This window comes from Podarcis raffonei, chromosome 5, assembly GCF_027172205.1.
Source record: "Podarcis raffonei isolate rPodRaf1 chromosome 5, rPodRaf1.pri, whole genome shotgun sequence".
Taxonomy (NCBI): Eukaryota; Metazoa; Chordata; class Lepidosauria; order Squamata; family Lacertidae; genus Podarcis; species Podarcis raffonei.
In genome coordinates this window covers 39,526,896-39,550,233 of record NC_070606.1, presented here as the reverse complement: position 1 = coordinate 39,550,233, position 23,338 = coordinate 39,526,896, and the positions used below count along the sequence as shown (strand labels likewise).

Here is a 23,338-nt window from a genome sequence, read left to right as displayed (position 1 = left end):
GGAGTCACTGTTGTGTTGAATACCACTTCCTGCCGAAACTTCTACATGTAGTAGCATGTCGGTACTGCTAGGCACATTTCAAAGAGGCGCAGTCTGCAATCCCACGCATATTTAGTCGGGAATAAACGCTACCAGAGTTAAGAGGACAAGAAGTGCTGGAAAGTGGGGGCACAATGACGTGGGTGGGAACTTTTGCAGCTCCCCATCCCCACCTCGATGGTGAGAAAGAACATCCCACCAACTCATGCATACACTCTTTGGACACTTGCTGCCACGTACAAAGCTTGTTCCTCCACCACTTCTCCATCATAGAAATTAAAAGGGAAATGAAGCAGGATAAGAATTAAAGAAGACAGCAGAGCTTGTTAAGAGTGTTGTGGACATCTGGGAGAAGACAGCATAGAACCCAGAAAAGCAGTTGCTCTGGAGATCAAGCAAAGGCCCAGATTCTATTAGGAACATAGGAAGCTGCCTTATTCTGAGCCACACCATTGATGCATCTAGCTCATTAGTGTGCAGATTATCTACACTTAACTATATGGCCCCTTCCACATCCAGGTGATCTGCTCACACATTAATCAGTAAGGGGTGTTCAGCAGTGGAAAGGACTACCTCAGAAGGTGGTGGGTGGACTCTCCTTCATAGGAGGTTTTTAAGTAGAGGTTAGATGGCCATCTGTCTGGGATTCTTTAGCTGTGGTTCCTGCATTGCGGGGGGTTAGACCAGATGACCCTTGGGGTCCCTTCCAGCTCTGGAAGTCTATGATTATAGGAGTGAGCCCACACTGATCAGCCCTGCCCTTGACATTGTGCCTTCCAGTTAGCTCCACCTCTGGCATTCTCACATGCAGCACATTGTATCGTCAGGGTTCCAGATCACATGGAATGCACAAATGTTCTCTGCCTTCAAACATTTGCACTGCAAGTCTGGATGCCAGCTGGAGCATACAAACTAGTGGGTGCAATCCTGTCCACACGTTGATTGGACAAGTGAACACGTCCCTTTAATAAGGCTACCAAAGTAATAAGTTGTAGGATGGAATTTAGAAGAAAAGAAAATAATTTAAAAGACAGAGTTTCTGGCTGTTCCAGAAACTGAGGATAACATAGCAGAAACTAGCAAGGTAGAAGTTTAAGTTACAAGGAAGATGATATACGAGATTGACCTTTTTTCCCAATACAGTGGACTCTCGGGTTGCGAAGGTGATCCGTGTGGGATGCACATTTGCAACCCGCGTCTGCGCACGCACTGGTTGCGATTCTGCGCATGCGCAAAGCACAATTTAGCACTTCTGCGCATGCGCAGTCACCAAAGCCCGGAAGTAACCCGTTCCAGTACTTCTGGGTTTCGGCGGTTCGCAACCTGAAAAAAACGCAACCTTAAGCAACTGTAACCCGAGGTATGACTGTAGTCTCTGTGCCGTTAACAGGCATTCAACAGGCAGAAATGCAGCAATCCCCACACCTGAACAGCTTCACCCCTCTGATCACATTGAGTGAAGGCGAGATCCAGGTTTCCTCAAACAGACTCCTCCACATGGCTGGGAGCCCCATCTGTGAGGGGCTTCCAGTCGCATGGAGGAACCTATGGAAGTCAAGCTGTCTTCCCCCTTAAGACCTTTACCAAACAGGCAGAGATGAGAGAGGCAGAGCTGGGCAGCATGTAACCTCACAGGTGGGACCAGCCGCCTGTCCCTACTCTCTCTTATCTAAGTGTTATCCTTCAGTGCAGCCGATATATGAACAGGGCTTTATAGCCACACAATCAGATAGACCGTGTTATTCCCCAGAAGCACTGGGAACATTTTGACTACCTAAATACTCCCAGAATTATTACTGTCATGCACTTCCTAAAATATGCACTGGGAAGTTGGCTAGAAACATGAAATGATGACGGTCATCGTAAGAGGACCCCCCTTTTAGCCTATAAACTTTTCAGCTAAAGAAACAAGGAAGCTAACGAAATCCCACCAAAGCAGCCGACGTTCATCGCCATGAGCAGGTCTAATGATAGCTTAGAGACGGTATAAAGAAAATCAGCCGTACAGGCCACAATCTTCTGCTTTCGCTCCAGCTACTTCATTGTATAAACAAGCATTCATCTACCTTAATAACATGCTTTGCCCTGCTTCACTTTAATAGAACTACTCATGCTTAACAGAAATTATTTGAGTGACCTTTCGAGATACAGCTTCAGGTCCAGTTATGTGGAATGAAATCAGTGGGACTTCCCAGTAAACGTTATGAGGACTGAAGTGTTTGGCAACCAGCATTTTAAAGCTTGGTTTCCCATATACAGTGGTACCTCGGGTTACATACGCTTCAGATTACATACGCTTCAGGTTACAGACTCCGCTAACCCAGAAATAGTGCTTCAGGTTAAGAACTAACCTTCAAGATGAGAACAGAAATCTTGTTCCGGTGGCACGGCGGCAGCAGGAGGCCCCATTAGCTAAAGTGGTGCTTCAGGTTAAGAACAGTTTCAGATTAAGAACGCACCTCCGGAACGAATTAAGTACTTAACCCGAGGTACCACTGTAGTATGTACAGGAATAAATGGAGGTGGGGGTGTTCTGCCCAGGTTGAGGTGTGTACATGTCATATGCAGCAATGACTGCTGTACAGTAAGCAATAGAAACAGAAATAATGTGTGTATAGGGGCGGGGACCAGGATAGAAATATGTGGGGGACTGTTTTCCCCCAAGCATTTGTTTTATTTTTTCCAGTGGAGAAAAAAATTGGGAGAAATTGAAAAACATCTTTATGATCTATTTTCCTTTTATAGAATAACAAAGATAACGTTTTTAAGGCAGGTTTTACAAGTATTCCTTATGCTGCACTGTGTTCCCTCAGAATGATTTCTAGTACCAATATACTGTATTTTTCCGTGTATGACATGCCCCCATGTATAAGACGCCCCCTATTTTGGGGGACTCAAAATTAAGAAAATGGGGAGAGATTGCCCCCGTGTATAAGACTACCCCCCCCTTTTAACATTCTTTTTTGGTAAACAAAACCAAAAACAACCTAATATTATACATGGAAAAGTACGATAATAACTATGTGATGCAATATAAAGTGTTGGGTAATTGCAAATTCCCTCCATTCTTGCGGTGGCTAATTTGCAACCCCTGCAGATGACATTGTGGGACTCCAGCTCCTATCAGACCCAGCTGTAAGAACATATGAGGAACAGCCTGTTGGATCAAGCCAGCATCCTGCTCTCACATTGGCCAACCAGGTGCCTGTGGGAAGCCTAAAGCAGGACATGAGCAGAAAACGCTCTTCTTCCACTCCTATGCTCCAGCAACTGGTATTTATTCAGAGGCATGTTGGCTCTGTAACTGAAGGCAATATGTAACCCCACCATGTCTTGTGGCCATTGACAGCCTTAACCTTCTGCATGGCCGGTAGTTAGGGATGATGAGAGCTGGAGTTGTGGAACATCTGGAGGGCCAGATGTAAAGTGAAGACAACTCAAATCCTATGCTGCTTGGCTACAGATAGATAATTAACTCTTTTAAAGAGAGGTGGAGACAGTTTGAAAGAGGAATCATTGTTTCTTGCATTTTAATCGTCCCATTTTGTGGAGATATAGATATTTGTGGTGGTATTTTTTTCTGTTTCTGGATCATTGTTTCCTAAATCAAATGTGTGTTTTTAAAAACAATAACAAAAAAACCTACCCTACTACAGCACTGTTTTAACCTTCCCCTCATTTCCCCCCATGATACTTTTTGACACTTCAGGGTGCCTCAGTTTTGATGCTCCATCTGGGTTTATTTGTAATGATTTGAATAAACTAACGGTGTAATTCAATACATGTTTACTTGGAAGAAAGTCCCACTGCATTCATGGTGGCTTGCTCTAAATGTGTGCTGGGTTGCAATTGATAGAGTGTAGGCTTCTGAATTTAACAAATATAGTCAACATGTACAATTCCATGTACTCTGATATACATAATGCACTTTAGGTTCCAAACGTAGTAAAATAGGCTTAGAACTGACAAGAAAGTAAGTGCTGCATATATTTCTATTTCCACACCAATTTCCTTCTATTTTATGGAGAAGGGAAGAGTGAGGATTTCCCCGTCACCCTCAGCTTCGAAATATTTGGAAATTGTACATATTTTACCATTCTTCTACATAAACCATTTTTCTCAATTTGTCTCTTAAAAAATGGATAATTGTTACACCTCTGGAATACTGTTACAGTGTTACAGAGGAACAATATGAAGCACATCTTTACACAAATGCTGATGAAACAATGACTTGGTTCACATGTCATGCAAGGCCAAAGCAATGGCTTTAGTGCAGGAGTGGAGAACTTCTGCCCCAGGTCCGTAGGCCAGTCTGGGCCCACAAGGCTATTTCTCTGAAACTACATTCATCTGCCAGTCAGGTGACATAACCCTGATCAGAGAGGGAAGTGAAACCCTCTAGAAAGAGGGCTTGAGCCCTGAGTCACCCACCAATCAGCTGATGGACAGGGGAGGTCAGTCCTGCCCAGTTAAGAGTGTGCAATAGAGCTCTCTGCAATAGAACTCTCTTGTACACCTGAACCCGGCAGAAGCAGGACAGAACGTCAGTCGTGGTCTGTTCAGGAGCAGTAGGTTCCCTAGTGCCTGCCAACCACCTGTCAAATCATCTGACACCCCAATGATGTGTGACTGACAAGTGGGTTGTTAATATGACTTTCATTTCTTGTTGAAGTAGAATGCCAGACTTTAAAAAGCAGCAGCAACAACAAAAGTGTGCTATTAAATATCAGCTCCACTAATTAAAATAAATTAACTAACCAACTGAAGCAGTAGTCAATTCATCCCCTAATTAAAGTTGGCATACTTTAACAAAACAAAAAAAAGTTTGTTTTGGTAAGAGTTCTCTCACTGATAAGTATGTGATCGAAGGACATTTTAAAAGTAACAAATAGCCCATGCAGTCTCCCAATACTTGTAATTTGAAAGCAGCTGTGCAGTGCAGCCCCAGACACACTCACCTGGGAGTATATCCCATTGAATTCAATGCAGCTTACTTCTGAGTAAGCATGGGTAGGCTTGCACTGTTAATTGTCTCAGGTTTCTCAGGACCCAAAGGTACATTCAGCAAAACATTGACCCTGAGATGTCTTTAACTTTGGATTCACCTGCTTCTACTTTTTTATGAAGCTAAACAGAAACCTGTTTGACCTCTTCTCATCTGTTTGTTTTGTATGATGGCTGTCATTTCAACTTCTTACTCTGCACGCTTGTTTCCCCGACCTGACTGACGTTATAATCACATGTCATTGGCCACCAGGCTTTTCTAAATAGAGAAGAACCTTCAAGGAGTGTGACGCTTAATAAAAGGAAAAGCGGAAGCACTTGATGAAGATAACCACACAAAATCTCAGCAGGAAGGCAAGGAACGGCAATCTGTAAAATGTGACAAGATTTTCAATAAAGATCCAGTAGAGCCGTGTTGAAAGCTGGTGTTCCAAAGGTTGCAAGGAAGGGCATGGCTCTGGGGAAGCAAGTCTATCTCACATTTTGTGGGACATCATTACAGCTGTCATTCATGTCCCCATGAGAAGCAGCTGCTTTTCCTGTATAAACTTCTCAGATGGGGAAATCTGACCCATGGGTCAAACTCCATGCACTGATACCACAGTTATCGCCAGTCCATCGTGGGTATGAGTGCTTCCCTCCCATGCTTGGCCATTTATATGTTGGGCCCTCTTTTTTTGTACGTGACATTTATTGGCATCTGTCTGCCTCGGGAGACAATGCAATGCGCTTCTAGGGGTGAAGTCAAACCACTGCATTAGCAACACCCAAGTGACCTTTCTAGGGTGCAAGCTTGGGCAGTGTATATGGAAAGCCTGGGCTGCCCAGATGACAGGACCTCCCTCTTGGCCTCGCTGATGTGGTCCAAAGCAGAGCAATATGTTTGGCACCAGCTTGGCTGCAGGAGTTGGTGGAAGGCACCATCCAACCGTCTTAGGGACTCCACTCCAGATCTGTGTAGGGTTTATTCCAAGGCAGTGGAGGTTCAGGATCAGAGTTATCCTTCTAGAAGGGCTACTTTCCCAGGTTGATGAGCCCCATCTGCTCCTCAGTTCCCTGTACAGCATGTGCAGAAACCTCCTTCTTGACCCACTATTGGTCTCATCCGCTCAAACCACTGGAGCCTGTCACTGCATGCAGGGGGAAGTTCCTAACCCACTGAGGGCTTGAGACCCATCAGCTACACCACACCTGGTTTAGCCTGCCTATCAAAGCCATTCCTGGGTTCTGGCCATTTTAGAGTTGTCACATGCAACTCTAAAAAACCCTTTAGCTCTTTCCACAGAAAGGAGTTCATCCTACATCCACGTTGTTTGCAGCTAAGAGTGAAATATCATTGTCAAGTGTGCATATGCTGTGCACGTTGCTCCAAAACATGATCTCACAATTTTGTTCTTGAGTACTGCACTTAAAAACGCCAAACCTTTCAGGAGTAAAACATTTACTGGAAGTAAAAACAGACTGATTTATGAGAATGAAACAAGTGACAGCCCGAAGTTAGTCAGCCTATTGCCATGAATGTTTACTCAGAAATAAGTTGACTCCATAGGACTTACTGCCTAGCATTGTATAATTTGTTCCTTAAAACTAGAGGGACTTAGTCACAAATCATTTGCCCTGTTTATTTCAGCAGGTTTTTAAAGTGGCTTTATCTAGATTGGGACCCCATGCAGGAGAGTTCTCTGGACAGGGACCATAGCTCAGTGGTAGGCAGGGCCACCCAAGACATTTTGTGGCCTGAAGCAATGGGCGAGGTGCCACCTTTCCCCTTCCACAAACAGTAGCCACATACTCAGCTGGCAGATGAGTCTTACTTCAACCCTGACGATGGCACAGCTTCTTCCGTTGCATCTGAGGACAGCTTAAGGAGGGCAGGGCAGTTCTGCATCTGCCGTCTGAAGCAGTTGCCTAACTATCCAATGTTAGGCATGGCCCTGATGGTAGAGCACATGATTTGCATGCAGAAGGTTCCGGGGCAAACCCTGCCATTTCCAGCATGAAAGCATGAAGTTACAGATGACTGGGGAGATCTCTGCTGAGTCCCCAGAGAACTGCTGCCAATCACAGTAGACGGTCCTAAGGTAAATGGATAAAATAGCCTGGCTCTGGTATAAGGCACCTTCCTGTATACTAAAACTCTGATTTCTATCCTACAGAAATGTACATTTAGAAGTTAGTATATTGTGAGTTAGGAAGTGCCTTGGCAAATGGGAGGGTGAAGAGGGAAGGGATCCTTGACTCAAAACATTTTCCAAATCGGCTACTATGTTTTTGCTTTTGTTGTTTTATTTGGTGCTGCAGTTTACCTGTTTCATTATTTGTTTTTATATATGTATTGTTTCTAGTAAATCATTTAGAGACTGTTTCGGTATTAAGCAATAGATAAAGATATGTAATAAGTAAATAAATATAATAAGAAAAATATATTTACAATATCCATTATTGACTTAATATTTGCAAATATCTGCAAAATATTTGGGGGTGGGGTGGGTAATTGCGCTTAGACCTTTTTAAAAGAAAAAAGAAGCAAGTTCCTAATTTATAACTGGGGACAGGGGGAAGCAATGGATTGTGTACAGAGTAGCGCTAAGTGACACATTCCATCAACTCAAGAATTTCTACTTGTACAACAGAACTTTGCCCTCCCTTTGTACACCTCCTAAATCTGTTAACAGGATCAGGCCAATGGCCCATCTAGTCTAGCATGCTGTTCTCACAGTTGCTGACCAGATTGTGCAAGTGGAAATCCTTTGCCCTGACAGAATACATTAGTTGGATACCTACTGCCTAGTGACAAAAATCAATGCAAGTGGTAATTGACTGTGTACTCCTTTGTGTGCCTAATCCATGGAACACCTGGTTGCTACTGGCAGCTCAGACACTTCCCATCTTCCAGTTAAGAGGGAAAGGGGAGCAGAATTAAGTCACCAACTGAGCAGTGCTACATTTGAATGGCATTACCTTCCTTACTGGATTGATAGCATTTGTATTTGACTTTGACAATTTTAGAACCAACAACAAGATTTCTCTGTCCTAAGTTATTTTTTGAGGTTGGGCATAACGCTGAGAAACCAGTCTGATACCCCCTTTTGAGTGAACACATCCTGATTAGAGAGTTACTATTTATTTTACCTGTCTCGTTGAAATAAAGGGAAGGACTGAGGGGGCATTCCTAACTTCCAGTAGATTTTTACAATCTGCCTGGAGCTGGTGAGCTCCATTCATTGCTCAGAAACTATAATCCTCTCTCTTTCTTTAATTTCTGTTTCACCTGCACACCTGTTTATACAAAACTAAAAGTCACGTCTACCAAAACAAAGACGAGCTGAGAGGTAATTACTATGTCATTGACTGAGTACAGTCCAGCTCCATTGAAATAATATTGACTAAATAGGAACAAGCTCTTTGGCTCCCTTTCTACAACAGTGAGGTAGAGGTGAAATATGTCTCTTCTACCCCTCAATGTAGGGGCAATACTAGGGTTAACTTGTTTTCCAAGACCATAGGAGCTAAAATTGTAAACTGGTGACATCAACTTAACATCAACTTGATGTACAAGAATTAGCAAACAAGGTTGCTCATGGCATGGGTATAAGCTTTAGCACTCGATAACATCTGCAGAGTTGGGGATGCAGGTGGTGCTGTGGTCTGAACCACTGAGTCTCTTGCACTTGCCGATCAGAAGGTTGGCAGTTAGAATCCCTGGTGTGGAGTGAGCTCCTGTTGCTCTGTCCCAGCTTCTGCCAACCTAGCAGTTTGAAAGCATACCAGTGCAAGTAGATATATAGGTACCGATGCGGCAGGAAGGTAAACTGCATTTCGGGGCATTCTGGTTTCCGTCACTGTGTTCCATTGTGCCAGAAGCGGTTTTGTCATGCTGGCCACATGACCTGGAAAGCTGTCTGTGGACAAACGCCGGCTCCCTCAGCCTGAAAAAGAGATGAGCACCACAACCCCATAGTCTCCTTTGACTGGACTTAACTGTCCAGGAGTCCTTTACCTTTTACCTTTGCCTAACATCTGCAGATCAAATGGTTCAGTGTCTGGCTTAGAGATGGGGAATATGTGGTCCTCCAGTATTGCAACTTCCATCACCCTGAGCACTGGCCATGCTGGGTGTGGCTGATGGAAGTTGGAGTCCAACAACAGGCTCCCCACCTCTAATTCCTAATATTGCAAGGGTGCTCTAATTCTGCAAGGATGCTCAAAAAAGGCGTGATTAAATGGGAGGGTATTCATTATTATTGCATGTTCTTTTGCAGGACAGATCAGGTTCTGGAAAAGGTGTCTTGAGGCTACCAAAGGTCTTTTAGTTGAAATCTTCCTTTCCGCTAATTAACTGATTTGGGTTAATAAAATTACACGTGGTACCGGGAGAGACCAGATAGAGAGAAGAGTGTGTGCACTCTCTCTCGCATAATACTAGAATCTGGTTTATCCAATGAAGCTGAACAGTGAAAGATTCAAGACAGACAAAAGGATGTACTTGTTCATACTGTGGATGGATCAACAATGGGATTTGTTAGCCCAAGACCTGGTGTTGGTCACCAACTTAAATGGTTTTGAAAGTGGATTTAGACAGATCATAAATGATGACTATATACTACCTCCAGGACCAGTTGCTGCGAAGCAACAGTGGGGAAGATAATTGTCCTCATGACCTAAATCTCTTAAAGTTTGCAATCTTTTAAAAAAAAATTAGAAACCTTTTGTAAACTAAAAAATGCCAAAGATTCCAAAAAAAGGAATGCCATAGATTCACTTTCTGAGAAGTTGCTCAATAAACTGATTGAATCATTGTCATCAGACCAATGAGAAGATTTGCACTGTAGCACTATGGATGCTTATTTTAGATTGCCTCGCTACAGAACACTTTGATGAGTTTTTCTCAACAGATGCTGGGTTTACCAACAGCTTCTGAGAAGAATTAACACTTCCAGCAAGAAAAAGAGTGAAAGAAAGAAGTGGTTTGGGGGAGAAAGGAACATATGACAGCAAATACGGGGCTTTTGATGTGTCTAGTTGTATATGTTGTAATACACCTTCTTGTTCTATTAATAACACAGCCATGATGAAAGATGTCCATGCTTTATTTTCTACAGGCAACTTCAAAAGATAGTACACGATATCAAGAAAAATGACAGCGGAATAATGAGCAAGTTCAAAAAGTAAGCTATGCACACCTGTAATTTACATGATTGAATGTTTTACTCATTTTAGTGCCTATTTTTGATACATGTTCAGCAGAAAACTGTGCATGCCTACTCAGAAGTAGGTCCCAGCATGTTCAAGGGGGCTTACTTCCAAATAAGTGTGCATTAAATGGAACACTTCGTGGTATGTGACGGGAGGCCCAGATGCCCAACTGAGCATTTTGAAATTCTCAGTTTTGCTCATAACAAACAGTTCTAAATAGTCTTCTTAATAACAGTATGTATATGAGGCCACATTCACTCCATACATTTAGAGCACTATGATAACACTTTAAACATGGCTTTCTCCAAGGAGTTGTGGGCTCTGTAGTCTGTTAAGGGTCCTGAGAGTTGTAAGGAGACCCCTTATTCCCCTCAGAGAGCTATGATTCCCAGAGTTCCCTGTGATTGGCTGTTAAACTACTCTGGAAAATGCAGTCATCATATGACACATGAAACCATTCTGAACCTCGAAGATGGTGTCCCAGATTTGGGCAGTGTTGTGTTGGAGGATATGCATAGATGGCCATAACAAAGCAGTTTACTCAACAAGCCATAAAACAATCCATCGGTCAAAATAATAAAGTGCTATAACAAAACCAAAGGTAGATAACCTAAGTTCCGTAAATGACTTCCTTAAAATGTCTGCTGAAATAAAAAGGTCTCCGTCAAGCATCTGAAGTCCAGCAGAAAGAGTCCAGCCTGTCTCATCTCAGGCAGGGGAGGGGAGCTTCACAGTATCATCTCCACAATGCTGAATGAGCAGCTCCAGGTGAATACAAACCATGGACCTGAGCCATAGGAGATCCCTAACAGAGACTTCCCCAAGGTGATCCTTAAGGTAACCATCAGCCAAGTTGTTAAGGGCCTTGTTAATTGACACAAGATCCTTTAATGTGACCCGGTAACATGGGCAACTGGTGCAAGCTTTAAAGCATCAGACTTATGTGATGGTGGAATGCATGGTGCCTCCTTGGTCTTCCCCGCAGTATACATACCATCTGCACAAATGTCAGCTGAAGAGTTCTCTTCAGATGTTTCTCAGTGACAACTCACCACTGTTCCTAGGTGTATGTAGGCTTCAGATGGTCTACCTCATTGACATTTGCTTGCAAATGCAACTGATTAAGAATTACGGCCTCTTCTTTGTCTGAATGAGCCAGCAAAAGACGAGGCAGAAACTCAGGTGTATGTCAAAAGCCGGCTGAAAGTTACATCATGAATGGTCTCAGCCTCAGTAGGAGCACTGTTACTGCTCCTCTGCCTCATGAAATGCTCATGGTTAGGAAGCATATCTCCTCGTGAAGTGCTGCTCCAGAGCTGTTCTACAGAGATTACCTCAGAAGGTGATGAACTCTCCTTCATTGGAGGTTTTTAAACAGAGGTTGGGTGGCCATCTCTCAGTAATTTTTTCGCTTGGATTCCTGCATTGTAGGGGGCTGGGCTGGATAACCCTTGAGGTCGCTTCCAACTCTACAATTCTATGAGGCGAAGGAGAAATAGAAGTAGCATGCAGCTCACCTTGCAAATAATTCCATGAAATAACCTACAGTGGGTTCATTTAAAAGTGCTCAGACTTACAAACAATGCAATCCCAGCCACGTCTACTGAGAAGTCCAACTGACTTCAGTGCTGCTTGCTCCCAGGTACATGGGTTTAGGGCTGAACTTTTATAAGGGCATCCCTTTTTGACCCAGCTGTTATGTATTGTCCTCCTATTGGACAAGCACTTTCAACAACTGTGTTTAAACTGGTATCTCTGTATTACAATGGCATGATAGCAACATGTCTCAACAACTTCTGTTGCAACAGACCTGATAAACCAAATCAACAAGGTTGTTCTCCCTCCTTCAAAGAGCTTGCAGCAATTCTTTTCTTTAGGGAAAGAGAGAGAGAGAGAGAGAGAGAGAGAGAGAGAGAGAGAGAGAGAGAGAACCAATTTGCCCCTACCACAACTGCTATGTGTGCGCGCTTAACACTGTATTTATCCTTAAAACACTTGACTAAATATAGATGCCTACAGAAAGGCACTCTGGAGCTAGACTCCTTTTATATTAGCTCATATATCGCTCCTGCAATTATTACCTTCCTTCCACCCCAGAAAATGCTTGTGCTTCTCCTTGGCTCTAATGGCATCAATAGATAGCTGTGGGCAAAAAAAAAATTAGTCCCACAATCTGTTACCAAGAACAAGCAGCCAGTTTTGCTCACATGCAGGGCAAGAAGGAGGTATACTAAGTCCCCCATTCACAGCTGCTGCTGCAACATCCATATCTTACATTTAATGCACTCTTATACCACTTTAACAACCATCATTCACCCAAAGAATCCTGGGAACTGTAGTTTGCTGAGAGTGCTGGAAATTACAGCTCTCTGAGAGGTCTGCTAAAAACAGATCCCCTCTAGGAGATCCATATGGCTGTATTTAATCAGACTTCTTATATTTTGAATGCCGTGAGTTTTGTTGTTGGTTCCTGTTGTGTTCATACTGTTTTACTGTCTCTAATTGACACTGCTCTGACCCTCCTTAGAGAGAGAAAGAGCAGGATAAGAATGCTCATCATTAAATAAATCACAATGCTAAAGTGATGAGAGAAAACGCACTTGGTGTAACTTTCTTTTCTGTGCAGAAGTGTAGACATCCTTGAAGCTGTACTGATGGGCTAGGCTGGCCGTTTCTCTGTTAGCAGAAGCCTGATTTTGAAAGCACCTGCCAAACACCACATGAGTAACCTTGCACATGGGCAAACTGGCTTACAGGAGCATGCATGACCGAACACACCACATTTGACAAATACACGACTTCCTTTTTTATTTACTGTAAAAGCAAAGCTACTTTGGAGTACAAGAACCGGGTCACCATCTTTTGACCCTCCCACAATGGGAAAACGATATCAGTGAAAATAGCTACATTTTGCATGCTGACTGTGCAGTCAAGGAAATGAATTGAAGCATAACATGAAAGGGGAAGCAATACTGAAAGGAGGGCCATAAATTGTAGCATAACTGAACTAAAATGGGGAACTAGGGGGGTTTATGGCAGAATATCTAGGCCTCTAAACCTTGTGATGATGATGATGATGATGACAATGGAACATCAGTCATGTTCTCTCACCTACAGACAGAGGCTTCGTTGTGCTACTTGTTGCAAAGAAAAGTGTAGGAGTTTTTCGTTCATCAGGTTTGTTATCAGCCTGATAACTATTGTGAAATTTTATTATGAGGGTTGCAAACTTTTTCTGCAGGATCCCACTTTGTGGCTTGATCTGCAGATATCAGTATCGCTTGCTGTTTGGTGCTATTAACAGATACAAGAGCAGGCATGACCGGTTTCTTTTCCCCTAGTCCATCAACAATACTGTTCTTAATAGCAGGGGTTGAGAGCATGATCCTCCCAGATGTTGCAAGACTACAGCTCATCGCCAAGCATCGTTCATGCTGGCTGCAGCTGATCAGAGAGTCTGACAACGTCTCAAGGGCCACAGGTCCCACAGCCCTGCTTTATGGTCAAGCCTGTAAATGTTATAATGCCAGTGATTCCCAAACCAGTTGAGCAAGGTTACGTGACTTGTAAATGGTTCCATTCCATTGACTGCTCACCAGATGCACACATATTCAAGCAATACACACACACACACACACACACACACACACACACACACACGAGGAGCTTTCTGTTTACTTTCTCTAGCAGCAGGTTCACCAATCTGAACAGCCAAAACTCACAAGAAATAAAAATGCAGCTGAGTGATTACTTTAGCAGCTATTGGGTCGAAGCAACTAGATAAGTCCTCCAAATGCACATGTGGAACTCATACTGTCAAAGACTCACTATGTCATGCTACAGAAATACCAGTGGTGTGCATTTGTGGTTTCGTTCCATTTGCAAGTACGAGTGTTACAGCTTTCACAAACTGACAGACCTAACCTGCTTGAGAAACGTTTGTCTTTTCTTCTCTCTTTTGATACTTAGGTTCCAAAATGAACAAATGGCCATAATTTGCAAAACTGGAAAAAATACATGGGATCGGTATGGCGATTGAGAATTGCACAAGTTTTGGTTGTTCAGCATGAAGTCTTGTTGCCCGCTTTCAGTGTAATGCTTTTGTGTTTTTTGCCAGGGTTTACTTGTAAAAGCAGCGCCTTCTCTCTCCTGTCGAGTCCCTAGACCATCAGCCTCTTAATTTTCTTTTTTCCTAAAAGTACATAGGCAGAGCAAACTTGAACATCCATTCCACCACGGGACCATCTCATGGATTGTTTTTCCAGCACTTACCTGTGTGATGCATGCTAAAAATGTAACACATAGTGTTTAAAAGCATGTTTAAGCATGTGTTTTATGTGGATAGCCGCTGCAGGAAATTCCAACTCCTTGTAGCCTTGTAACTGTATCAAATGATTTATGGCATCTACAGGTATTTTGTGAAATCTGCTAACAGCTCAGGCCTGTAGAAGTTGGAATGCATTTTGTTTAGTTAAAACCACAAATAATTCAAACAACCATGTCATATTTCAGGCCAGTCCGATTCGAAAAAGACATCTACTGCCAACCTGAAACACTGAGAAATTTCACTGCACTCTCATATACTGTGATCAAAGATAAACTCATCCTTTTTAAGCATGCCAGCTATGGTTAACTTCATTGGCTTGGATTCTAAGATAAATTACCTTAAGGAAGCTCACAGGAAGAAGTGTTTCCTAAATTCTACTCACTACTGCGGTCACAAGAAGAAAAAATAGCCTCATTGGAGTGTTGGGAAGCCCCTCTGAACAATCTGAGATAGGGCATGGGAGGCTGAGAATCAGCCACAATTGAGCAGACCTCTGTCTGATTTTGAATGATTAACACTATCCTCTACATGCCCACTCAGAAGTAGGGATGAGGGAGACATTCATTTCAGTTTGTATGTAAATGTGCACTGATAACATTAAAATTCTAAACAATATAGGGATGAATAAGTAGACACAGCAATAATTGTAAACAACTTTTAAACACTTGCTAAAAGATGCATGGCTTTTAAACAGTGCTGGGGGACATGTGGCCCTCGAGATTGTTGTTGGACTCCAACTTTCATCAGCCCCAGATAGCATGGCTAATAATCAGGAATGATGGGAATTGTAGTCTAACAACATATAGGAGGCTACAGGTTCCCCATGCCTGGCTTACATTGTATCTTTCAGATGTTACAAATTCAAAATCAGATTGGACATGTCTTGGAAAACTCCCATCCACCTAACTAGGATCATTCCAGCTAAAACAGCTTATGAATCACCATTATCTGAGAACCCAGTTCTGCTTAGATTTGCATTCATCAGCAGCTCCTCTTAAGCTGGTCAGGATCAGAACTGGTCCCTAGGCCCTGTGGAAAACAAATTGAAATTTTGATTAGCAAAGAAGAAAGGAACTTGTTTTCAAATAAAGAAGCTAGAAAACAATATTGAGATGCAGAATCAGATTCTGATTCAGAATAGACAAGAAATACTGGATGCATTCAAACCTAAAATTTGCAGATTAAAAGGACATTTCACTATTTAGCATTCTAAATGTTGTATTGGATAGTTTTGTAACTAACAATCTGCATTTCTTACATCCTTAATTTTCTGTCTGTTGTGTTTTCCTGCAGAAATATCCATGTTCATTACATGCATTCTTTCCCCAGAAGTATCACAAACCATAGATTTGTTTGCATCTTCATCTACCTCTTGCTAAGTGTCTTTGTCGTGGTCTTTTGTCACCAGCTTTTTGTTATAGTTCGTTTTCGCCAAGTGCTTTGTTGCTATGCAACTATTATTTAAAGGTCTGGAAGTGTAATATAATACTTTTGTATTTTTCACAGGCTAACAAATAAACCACCACCAAGTGTGCCACCAGTAGATTATAGAGGTATGAACATGAAACTGTTTATTAACTGTTAATTAAGTCCCGTGGTTGGTACCAACCACAGTTTAGGGAGTTTGGGGCTTATAAAGGAAGGTGAGGGGCAAGTCACATGTATCTTGCCCTTGGGGGTGCCCTTTCCTTGGTGGGGGCCCATGTACTTGGCCCCCACCCAGATGGTTGGGTTAATTAAAAGTTATCTCAGCTACATGGAAACCACTCACAGAAGTGGTTCCGACATGGCTAGGGTAATGGTTAAATGGGCACTTAATCAATGAGTTCATTGCATAGTTGATCATAAGTGTCATGTAGCTAACGTGAACCCTGCCTCACTATGAAGAAATTTGAATCATTACCTTGGCTATTAGATGTGAAAAGGCAGGCCGCAGAAAAGCTGCCTCAGCTAAAAGATCAAACCATAAAGAAGTACCTGATGAAACATAACCCTTTGCTAGCTTTCAGAATGGTATTTAGGAAGCCTCAGGAGAAAAGTAGTACTGTACCACATTTAGGCATCGGAGGCTGTGATTTAAGAAAGAGCAGTTTTGGATGCCCATTATACACAGTGCCTTGGCTTCAGATTTCCTGGGTAACGTTTTGCAAGATGTTTCCTCTCCTTCTTGGTTCCTGTTTAAACAGAGATGCTGACTTTCTTCAAGAAGAGGGGTGCCTGCATGTGCCTCGTTCCTGTCAGAAGATTGTATTAATGTCTCATGCAAATGGTGTGCAGGCGAGGGATAGGAAATCAGTGTTGCAGACTGCCTAGCATACAGCTATTGGGGATGGATGGTCAGGCATGCAGGCTTCCACTGGGAAAAAACGATAGCTGCAAATATCACAGCATGTGACAGCCTATGAGAAGTGGCCAAGAAGATAAACAAAGGGGAGGGGGAGCAGCTTTCCCCCTTTGCCATAAAATGCAAATGCTGTATATTGTAGCACATGGTTATCGAATTGTGTCCTCAAGTGCCAGTTCATTTCACTACCGTAAATCTAAGTTACAGTATTAGGTAGCTGTATGAACACCTCAGTTAGGAGCATTTTGTAGACAGAGTTTTGCAAGAAGGAAGTATTTGACATCTTGCTAACCTGCATGCTCTTCAGTGGCTAGCAAACTAATTTTATTTGTTTTTACGCAGAGGCAGAGGAAGAGGAACAGTGGTCAGATGAATTTGTAAGTACACTCATCACACTTCCACCATTGCACCTAAATAACTATAAATCTGAGTTGTGGAATTTTTGACTCCAAACCATCTATTTTTGCTTCCGTTTATATAAATGATATTATCAGTCTTCTAGTCACACTCTTGAAGAGCTGGAGATGTGTGTATGTGTGTGTGTATCTGCATTACTACCAAAATGCTCACAGCAGTGGTCTTGTGTCTGGATAATAAGAAGTTGCCACTTAGATCAGAACTGGAGTTGGGAGCCCAATAACATCCGGAGGGTCACGGGTTCCCTATTCCTGACCTATTTAGTTCTGAACTCACCACCAATTTCCTCCAGCACCACTGCATGACAAATGCTGATAAGGTCTGCTATTTAGTACTGTCACCCTGCCTCACTGGCTGCCATTAGGATTCGCCACAGGGCATAAAAACCCACTGAGTGTGCTACCAGCCAAAAAGTCACTGGTCCTCCATTCAAATTATTTCTTGTCTTGTTTTCCCTGAAACCCACACCCACATGGCTCTGTTCCTCTGCACCCAGGGTGGGGAACATCAGGCCCATGGTCCAAATGTGGACCTCCAAGTCTTTCCATTTGGCCCTTGGGACTGTCCTCAAGCAAAACACCCACAAGCCACACACACCCTTCTTTCTTGTCTGGGAAGGGTCCTTGACCCCCTGTGGTAAGGTTTCTGGCCTGGAAGGAGAATGGAGGTATTTGTATATAGAAGCCTCTGACTTTTGCATAGCTGGAATGTAACTTAGGCATGTGATCAGAGTCCCATTCTTTGCTTAGTCCACTTTTGCAACTGCCCCTGCCCACCACTGCTATGCCGCTCTCAGAAGGTGGCCTATGAAGGTATGTAGCCCTTTGCCTGTAGTTTCCTTGCCCCTGCTCTTCCCCATAATCGTAGGCTGCTTTGTAAACTCAGGACAGGTTTAGATTGTCAACTGAAGATGTGGACTGTCCCAGAAAATATTGCATCCAAGTTGTTTATTGAGCACTGGGGAATGTTCTCATGTTGTGACTAGTCTCTGGCAGCCCATTCACATCTACAGGTAATCATTATACATCACAGGGGACTAATCACGTTCATGTAAACACAGAATTAAAAGACTTTGGGGGAGCTGCTTACATTTTGGGGTGGTGTTAAAAATAAACGATACTATGGCATATCTCAACCCAACACCCGTATTCTCTCTAAGAGTTGCATCTTACAGGGTTCTAAGAAAATGAATGATGCCCTATTTATATTTTTTTTAGGATAGTGATTATGAGAATCCTGATGACCACTCTGATCCTGAGATGTATGTGGTTCCCACCGAAGAAAACCCTGATGACAGCTATGAGCCCCCACCAAGCGAGCAGGAAAAGAAGATTCCAGCAGCCTTCTCATGTGCTGGAGGAGAATATGCAGGTAATCTTTATGCCTCATTCTATGCACCTGTTTTCCTATTCCAGAACATAATGAATAGCATAGAATTTGAAGGAAGCAGGAGGGATTTAAATGGTGGCCACACCCCGTTTCCCCGGTCTCCTAATCAGGGCTGAGCCTCCGTAGGATGATCTACCTGCATTCCTAACTCCCACCTTACAATTGTTTCCTTTATGTATCTGCCAAAGTGGGCTTGAGTCCATGAAAGCTCATGTCACAGTAAGTTAGTTGGCCTTTAAAGGCCACAAGCCCTTTGTTGTTGTAATTTCTAATTGTCGGCTGAGGTTACAGTACCACTCCCCCGCCCTTTTAATGGCACACACAAGTCTAGGGTCATTCATTGGGTGCTTTTCTGTGAGGTGGAAAATTAAATTATAACAGAACTCAGACCTGAGCTGCACATGACACCATTCACAAAATTAGCACAAGTGACTTTTTAAAAGTCAATTTCAAGGGCAATCTGGACCAGTGGGGCAGAGGAAGTCCAGATCAGGCTCCCCACATCTACAATCTGCTTTTAAAATGCCAGTCATAGAAAAGTTCACAATATTATCCCCACCCCCAAGATATGAAGTTCCTGTCAAAACAATGAAGAGGTTTTTTAAAAATATAGCTTGTTATTAAACAAAAAAAGCTTTATTTTATTTTTAAAATTGCTGTGCAAGCTGATATGGAAAATATTCAGAACGCTCAGTTCTCTCAGTGGTATTGTTTTCTCAAAAGTGATCAATTCCAGGAGTCGGATGATTTTTATGACTTCCCATTTCATTGCCAGGGAGTCGAGGGTAGGCGGTATTTACAGCGCCCAGTTTTCAAACAATGCATTTTATGTCAATCCCCAGAAGTGTTTTTTGGCTGGGATATTAGGGAGGGTTTCAAGCACAAGTAACTTTGACTGTTGATCCAGTCGTGGTAAGTATGTCATATCCAAAGTAGTTTTGGATGTGTTACTGTGCGGGGGGTGGGGGTGGAAATAGACATAATCTTGTACAGTCTGTTGCTTCTTAAATCAGACAGAGATGCAGAGAACCAGAGAGCACAATATACTGAACCTGCTTTGCAGTCATACTAAACCATAATAGAAATAAGCTACAGTTAATGTGTATGAGCAGCGTGCTGGTACGCACTGCCGAAACCACTCCTGCCATGCTGTTAGAAAACAAGTCATGGTCTGGCTTGGCATGTCAACTTAACCAAGGCTTATGGTTTGTTTGGTAGAAACAAACCACAAGCCTAAGTTCAGATGTCACAACTAGCCAGACAGCACAGCTGGAGTGGGAGACGAGTGACATGCCCATAGTTTCAGCCGTTTGTTTTTAACTATGGTTTAATGCACCTCAGGTCAGTTACATGTCCTGTTCCCTGTACATCAGTCACACGTCTGAAACTGATCTCAGTCTATAAGTAGACTAGATCAAAATGGAAGGGGATGGAGGCACCCTTTTGAAAGTTAAGGATTCTTACTGGATTTTCTTTCTCATTTACAGACAACAAGCGGCCTAGTCCACAGAAGCCTTGGCCCGTCACCAAACCACTGCCTACTTTGCCAAGCAACTCTTTATCTAAACCAAAGAAACTGGCCACTTTGCCCTTGCCGCCTGCTGCTCTCAGGCCAATACAACCACCTAAGCCTAAGGATGATGAGGTAACGCTGACAGATAAATCAGGATAGTTATTAGATACAAAAGCTACGCACGGCTACCCTAAGAATAAATCCTCTTGACCATGGCAATAGGGAGGTCACAATTTAAAATAATAAAAATGATGACAGTAATGATTTACAATTTATTGTTCTAGGACCATTTGCCCATTTTATGAATTTAGCACATTTCACATTCTCTACATACAAAAGATTCAGAAGTAGAAGGGAGAGTTGTAGGAAGCTGCATGCTTATTCCTGTAAATAATATTACCCTGGCACTAACAAGGCACTTCACATACAGTTTATTTATAAAAGCAGGAGGAACAGAATGGAGATCAAGATAATCAAGGCCTAGGGAACAGGCACACAACTAGGGGCAGAAGTCAAATATTAGAATCTCTCACTTGCTGTTGTTCCTAAAATAATAAAATAAAATAAAATAATAGTAGTTATTAATCTATTATTATTATTATTATTATTATTATTATTATTATTATTATCTTCTTCTTCTTCTTTTTCTTCTTCTTCATCATACTAATCTTAAATCCCTGGGACTGAGAACAGTGTTAAAGTGATTGTACCATCTGAGGTCTTACAAACCCTCACATGCTCAAAGTGGAGACATGCGAATGGTCTCATTTAACAGAATGGCAGTGTGTTCATTTAATGTTTGAAGCATTCATTGCAGTGCTCCCCCAGTGCTCACATCACTGTCATACTCCCATAGTTGTACTAAAACCTCTAGAAGAGAAAAGCTCAGAACAGGTTCTCAACCCAGACCTGTCACTCCAATCCTCATGTAGGAGCTTGGATGTTCCCTGTGCAGTTCTGGAAGATCAAGGGATGTTCTGCTCCTTTCAATATTCAGAGGATGTGCCCATATTAAATGGGAATGATGTATGTGTGGAGCATTCTCTGCTGTTGAAGAAAACTAGCTGCTCCTGCACATGTGGAGGTCTTTGTGTGTGCACAAGAGGCCCCATGGCGCTTTGACTAATGGGCAGTGAGTCACCCCCAAATTATTCACATGCAGTCGCAGTCAGACATAATCCATTCCCAGTATTACATTCTGTCCTTATAACAAACAGCCTTGGTCCCGCATACATTACGGAGCATCATTCTCCCATCCTTTCTTCTTCTTTGGTTATTTCTTTGTCTTAAGGCTTTCATATACATTCATATACCAATTGGTATACATTCATATACCAATCCAGGAAGAAATGCTACAGAACAAGAAGGAAGAAAACTATTCATATATCAAATACAATTCATACACAGTTGATGCACCGAGTTTATTTTTTTACGAATTTATCTTGTTTTTATGCTGCTCTTCGGTCATATTCCCAGGGCAGTTGGCAAAATAAAAACCCACCCCAAGCCCCAAAACAATTAAACTGTAAATACAACTGTGTTACTGCTGTAAATACATTTTGCAGAATGCAAAACAAAAAGGGGAACCTGGTTCGTACAAGTAATAAAGCAGGTGCAACAAGTTTTAATTTCAGTTTAGTACATTGTTTTCCAAAACATTGATACAAGGATTCTGTTCTGTTGAAAATTTAAGAATGGGTTCCCTAAATGAAAAGGTAGCAAATTGTTAGCTTTGAATGTCATTGTTGTTATTATTGCATTTTTACTGCCAAGAGGGGAGGGATAGACATGTGAGATTTTCTGACTTAGGTCCCAAAAGAAGCTTCCATCTGAGCGATCTGACCACATCGCTCAGTGGTCTCAAATTGATTAATAATTGCAGAAAAAAATCCTTTTGGAAACCAACAAGGAGAAGTCACCTACTTGTACAGAGCAGACATGGCAAACCTTTGGCCCTCCAGTGCAGCTGAACTATTAATTCCCATCAGTCCCAGCAAGTATGGCCCAATGGCTAGAGATTATGGGAGTTGCAGTTCAGCAACATCTGGAGGGCCAGATGTTCCCCAAATTTGCTGTAGAGGATAATTAAATCATATCTGTTAGCTCAACTGCTATTTATTTGTTGTTGGATCCATAGCCAGCCTGCTGTCTCAAAATCCCTCACAGCATCTTACAACATATAGTTAAAAACATTAAGCCAAGCACTGTAAAAGTACAAGTAAAGTAGTACCAAAATCTTAACTAAACCAACAACCTAAAACAGTTGAAATCACCCATAGGTCTGTATGGAGCAGTATGGCAGCCATGATGCAATGGACCCCACTGCAGCTCGGTCCCTCCCCAACTTCAGAATGGCCCAGCATAAGGGGGGTTAATATTGCACCTGATGTCATGCTCAGAGTGAACTCATTGAAATCAGTGGACTGAAGCTTGTCGTTGCTTAATTAATTCCATTCATGTCAATTCATTCATTCTTGAGTCGGATACAACTCAAAGGTCTCAAAAGGGCCAGTTTTTATAAACTACAGTCAAACCTCTTCTTACGTCTGCCTCCGCTTGCATCCATTTCGCCCAACGTCCATGGCAAACCCAGAAGTAACCGTCGGGTTTGCCGCCATTCGCACATGCACAGAAATGGGAAATCGCCGCCCGCCCACAACGGCGCCTCTCCCAGTGACCCATTTTGAACTCTGGTCGGACATCCAAAACGGATTATGGTCGCAGGTAGAGGTTCCACTGTACTTAAAATCCTGGTGATGGAGGCCAAGCAAGCAGACCTCTTTCTTCCATTATTCAGGTGCTCCCACAGAAAAACCCATGCTTCTAGTGCAAGACAGCTTCAGCACATACATGACATAAAACCCAAAACACTCAATTAGTCTTGGTTCACTGGAGCTGGGGGTATTTATGGGAGAGGTTTCCCAAGCATAGACCTTTGTGTGTGTTTTTTATTCATCGTCTCATAAAGACAATTTATCTAGGTGACATACTACATCTTCAATATGTAAAACAAGGCTAAAACACAACACTGAATCCAAACCCGGCATAAAATAATGAAACAAACAACAGCCGTAGCAACACAACTTTATAACATGAAAAGAGAACAAAA

The 23,338-nt window shown here is 42.5% G+C and overlaps 1 protein-coding gene and 1 long non-coding RNA gene across 2 annotated transcripts in view; one reads left to right on the top strand and one right to left on the bottom strand.

Moving 5' to 3' along the window:
* The window catches only part of BLNK (B cell linker), a 93,249-nt gene that overhangs the window by 52,216 nt on the left and 17,695 nt on the right, over positions 1-23,338 (top strand). The window contains exons 4-9 of the mRNA XM_053388791.1: positions 10,146-10,211; positions 14,209-14,265; positions 16,073-16,119; positions 17,253-17,287; positions 18,545-18,698; positions 20,204-20,361. Of these exons, the coding sequence (XP_053244766.1) occupies positions 10,146-10,211; positions 14,209-14,265; positions 16,073-16,119; positions 17,253-17,287; positions 18,545-18,698; positions 20,204-20,361 (517 nt within the window). The remainder of the gene's footprint in view (positions 1-10,145; positions 10,212-14,208; positions 14,266-16,072; positions 16,120-17,252; positions 17,288-18,544; positions 18,699-20,203; positions 20,362-23,338) is intronic.
* LOC128414078 (uncharacterized) lies at positions 13,901-17,550 on the bottom strand. The gene is made up of 2 exons (XR_008330575.1): positions 15,509-17,550; positions 13,901-14,431 (listed from the first exon to the last, which is right to left on the bottom strand). It is a non-coding gene; the product is annotated as an uncharacterized LOC128414078 (long non-coding RNA).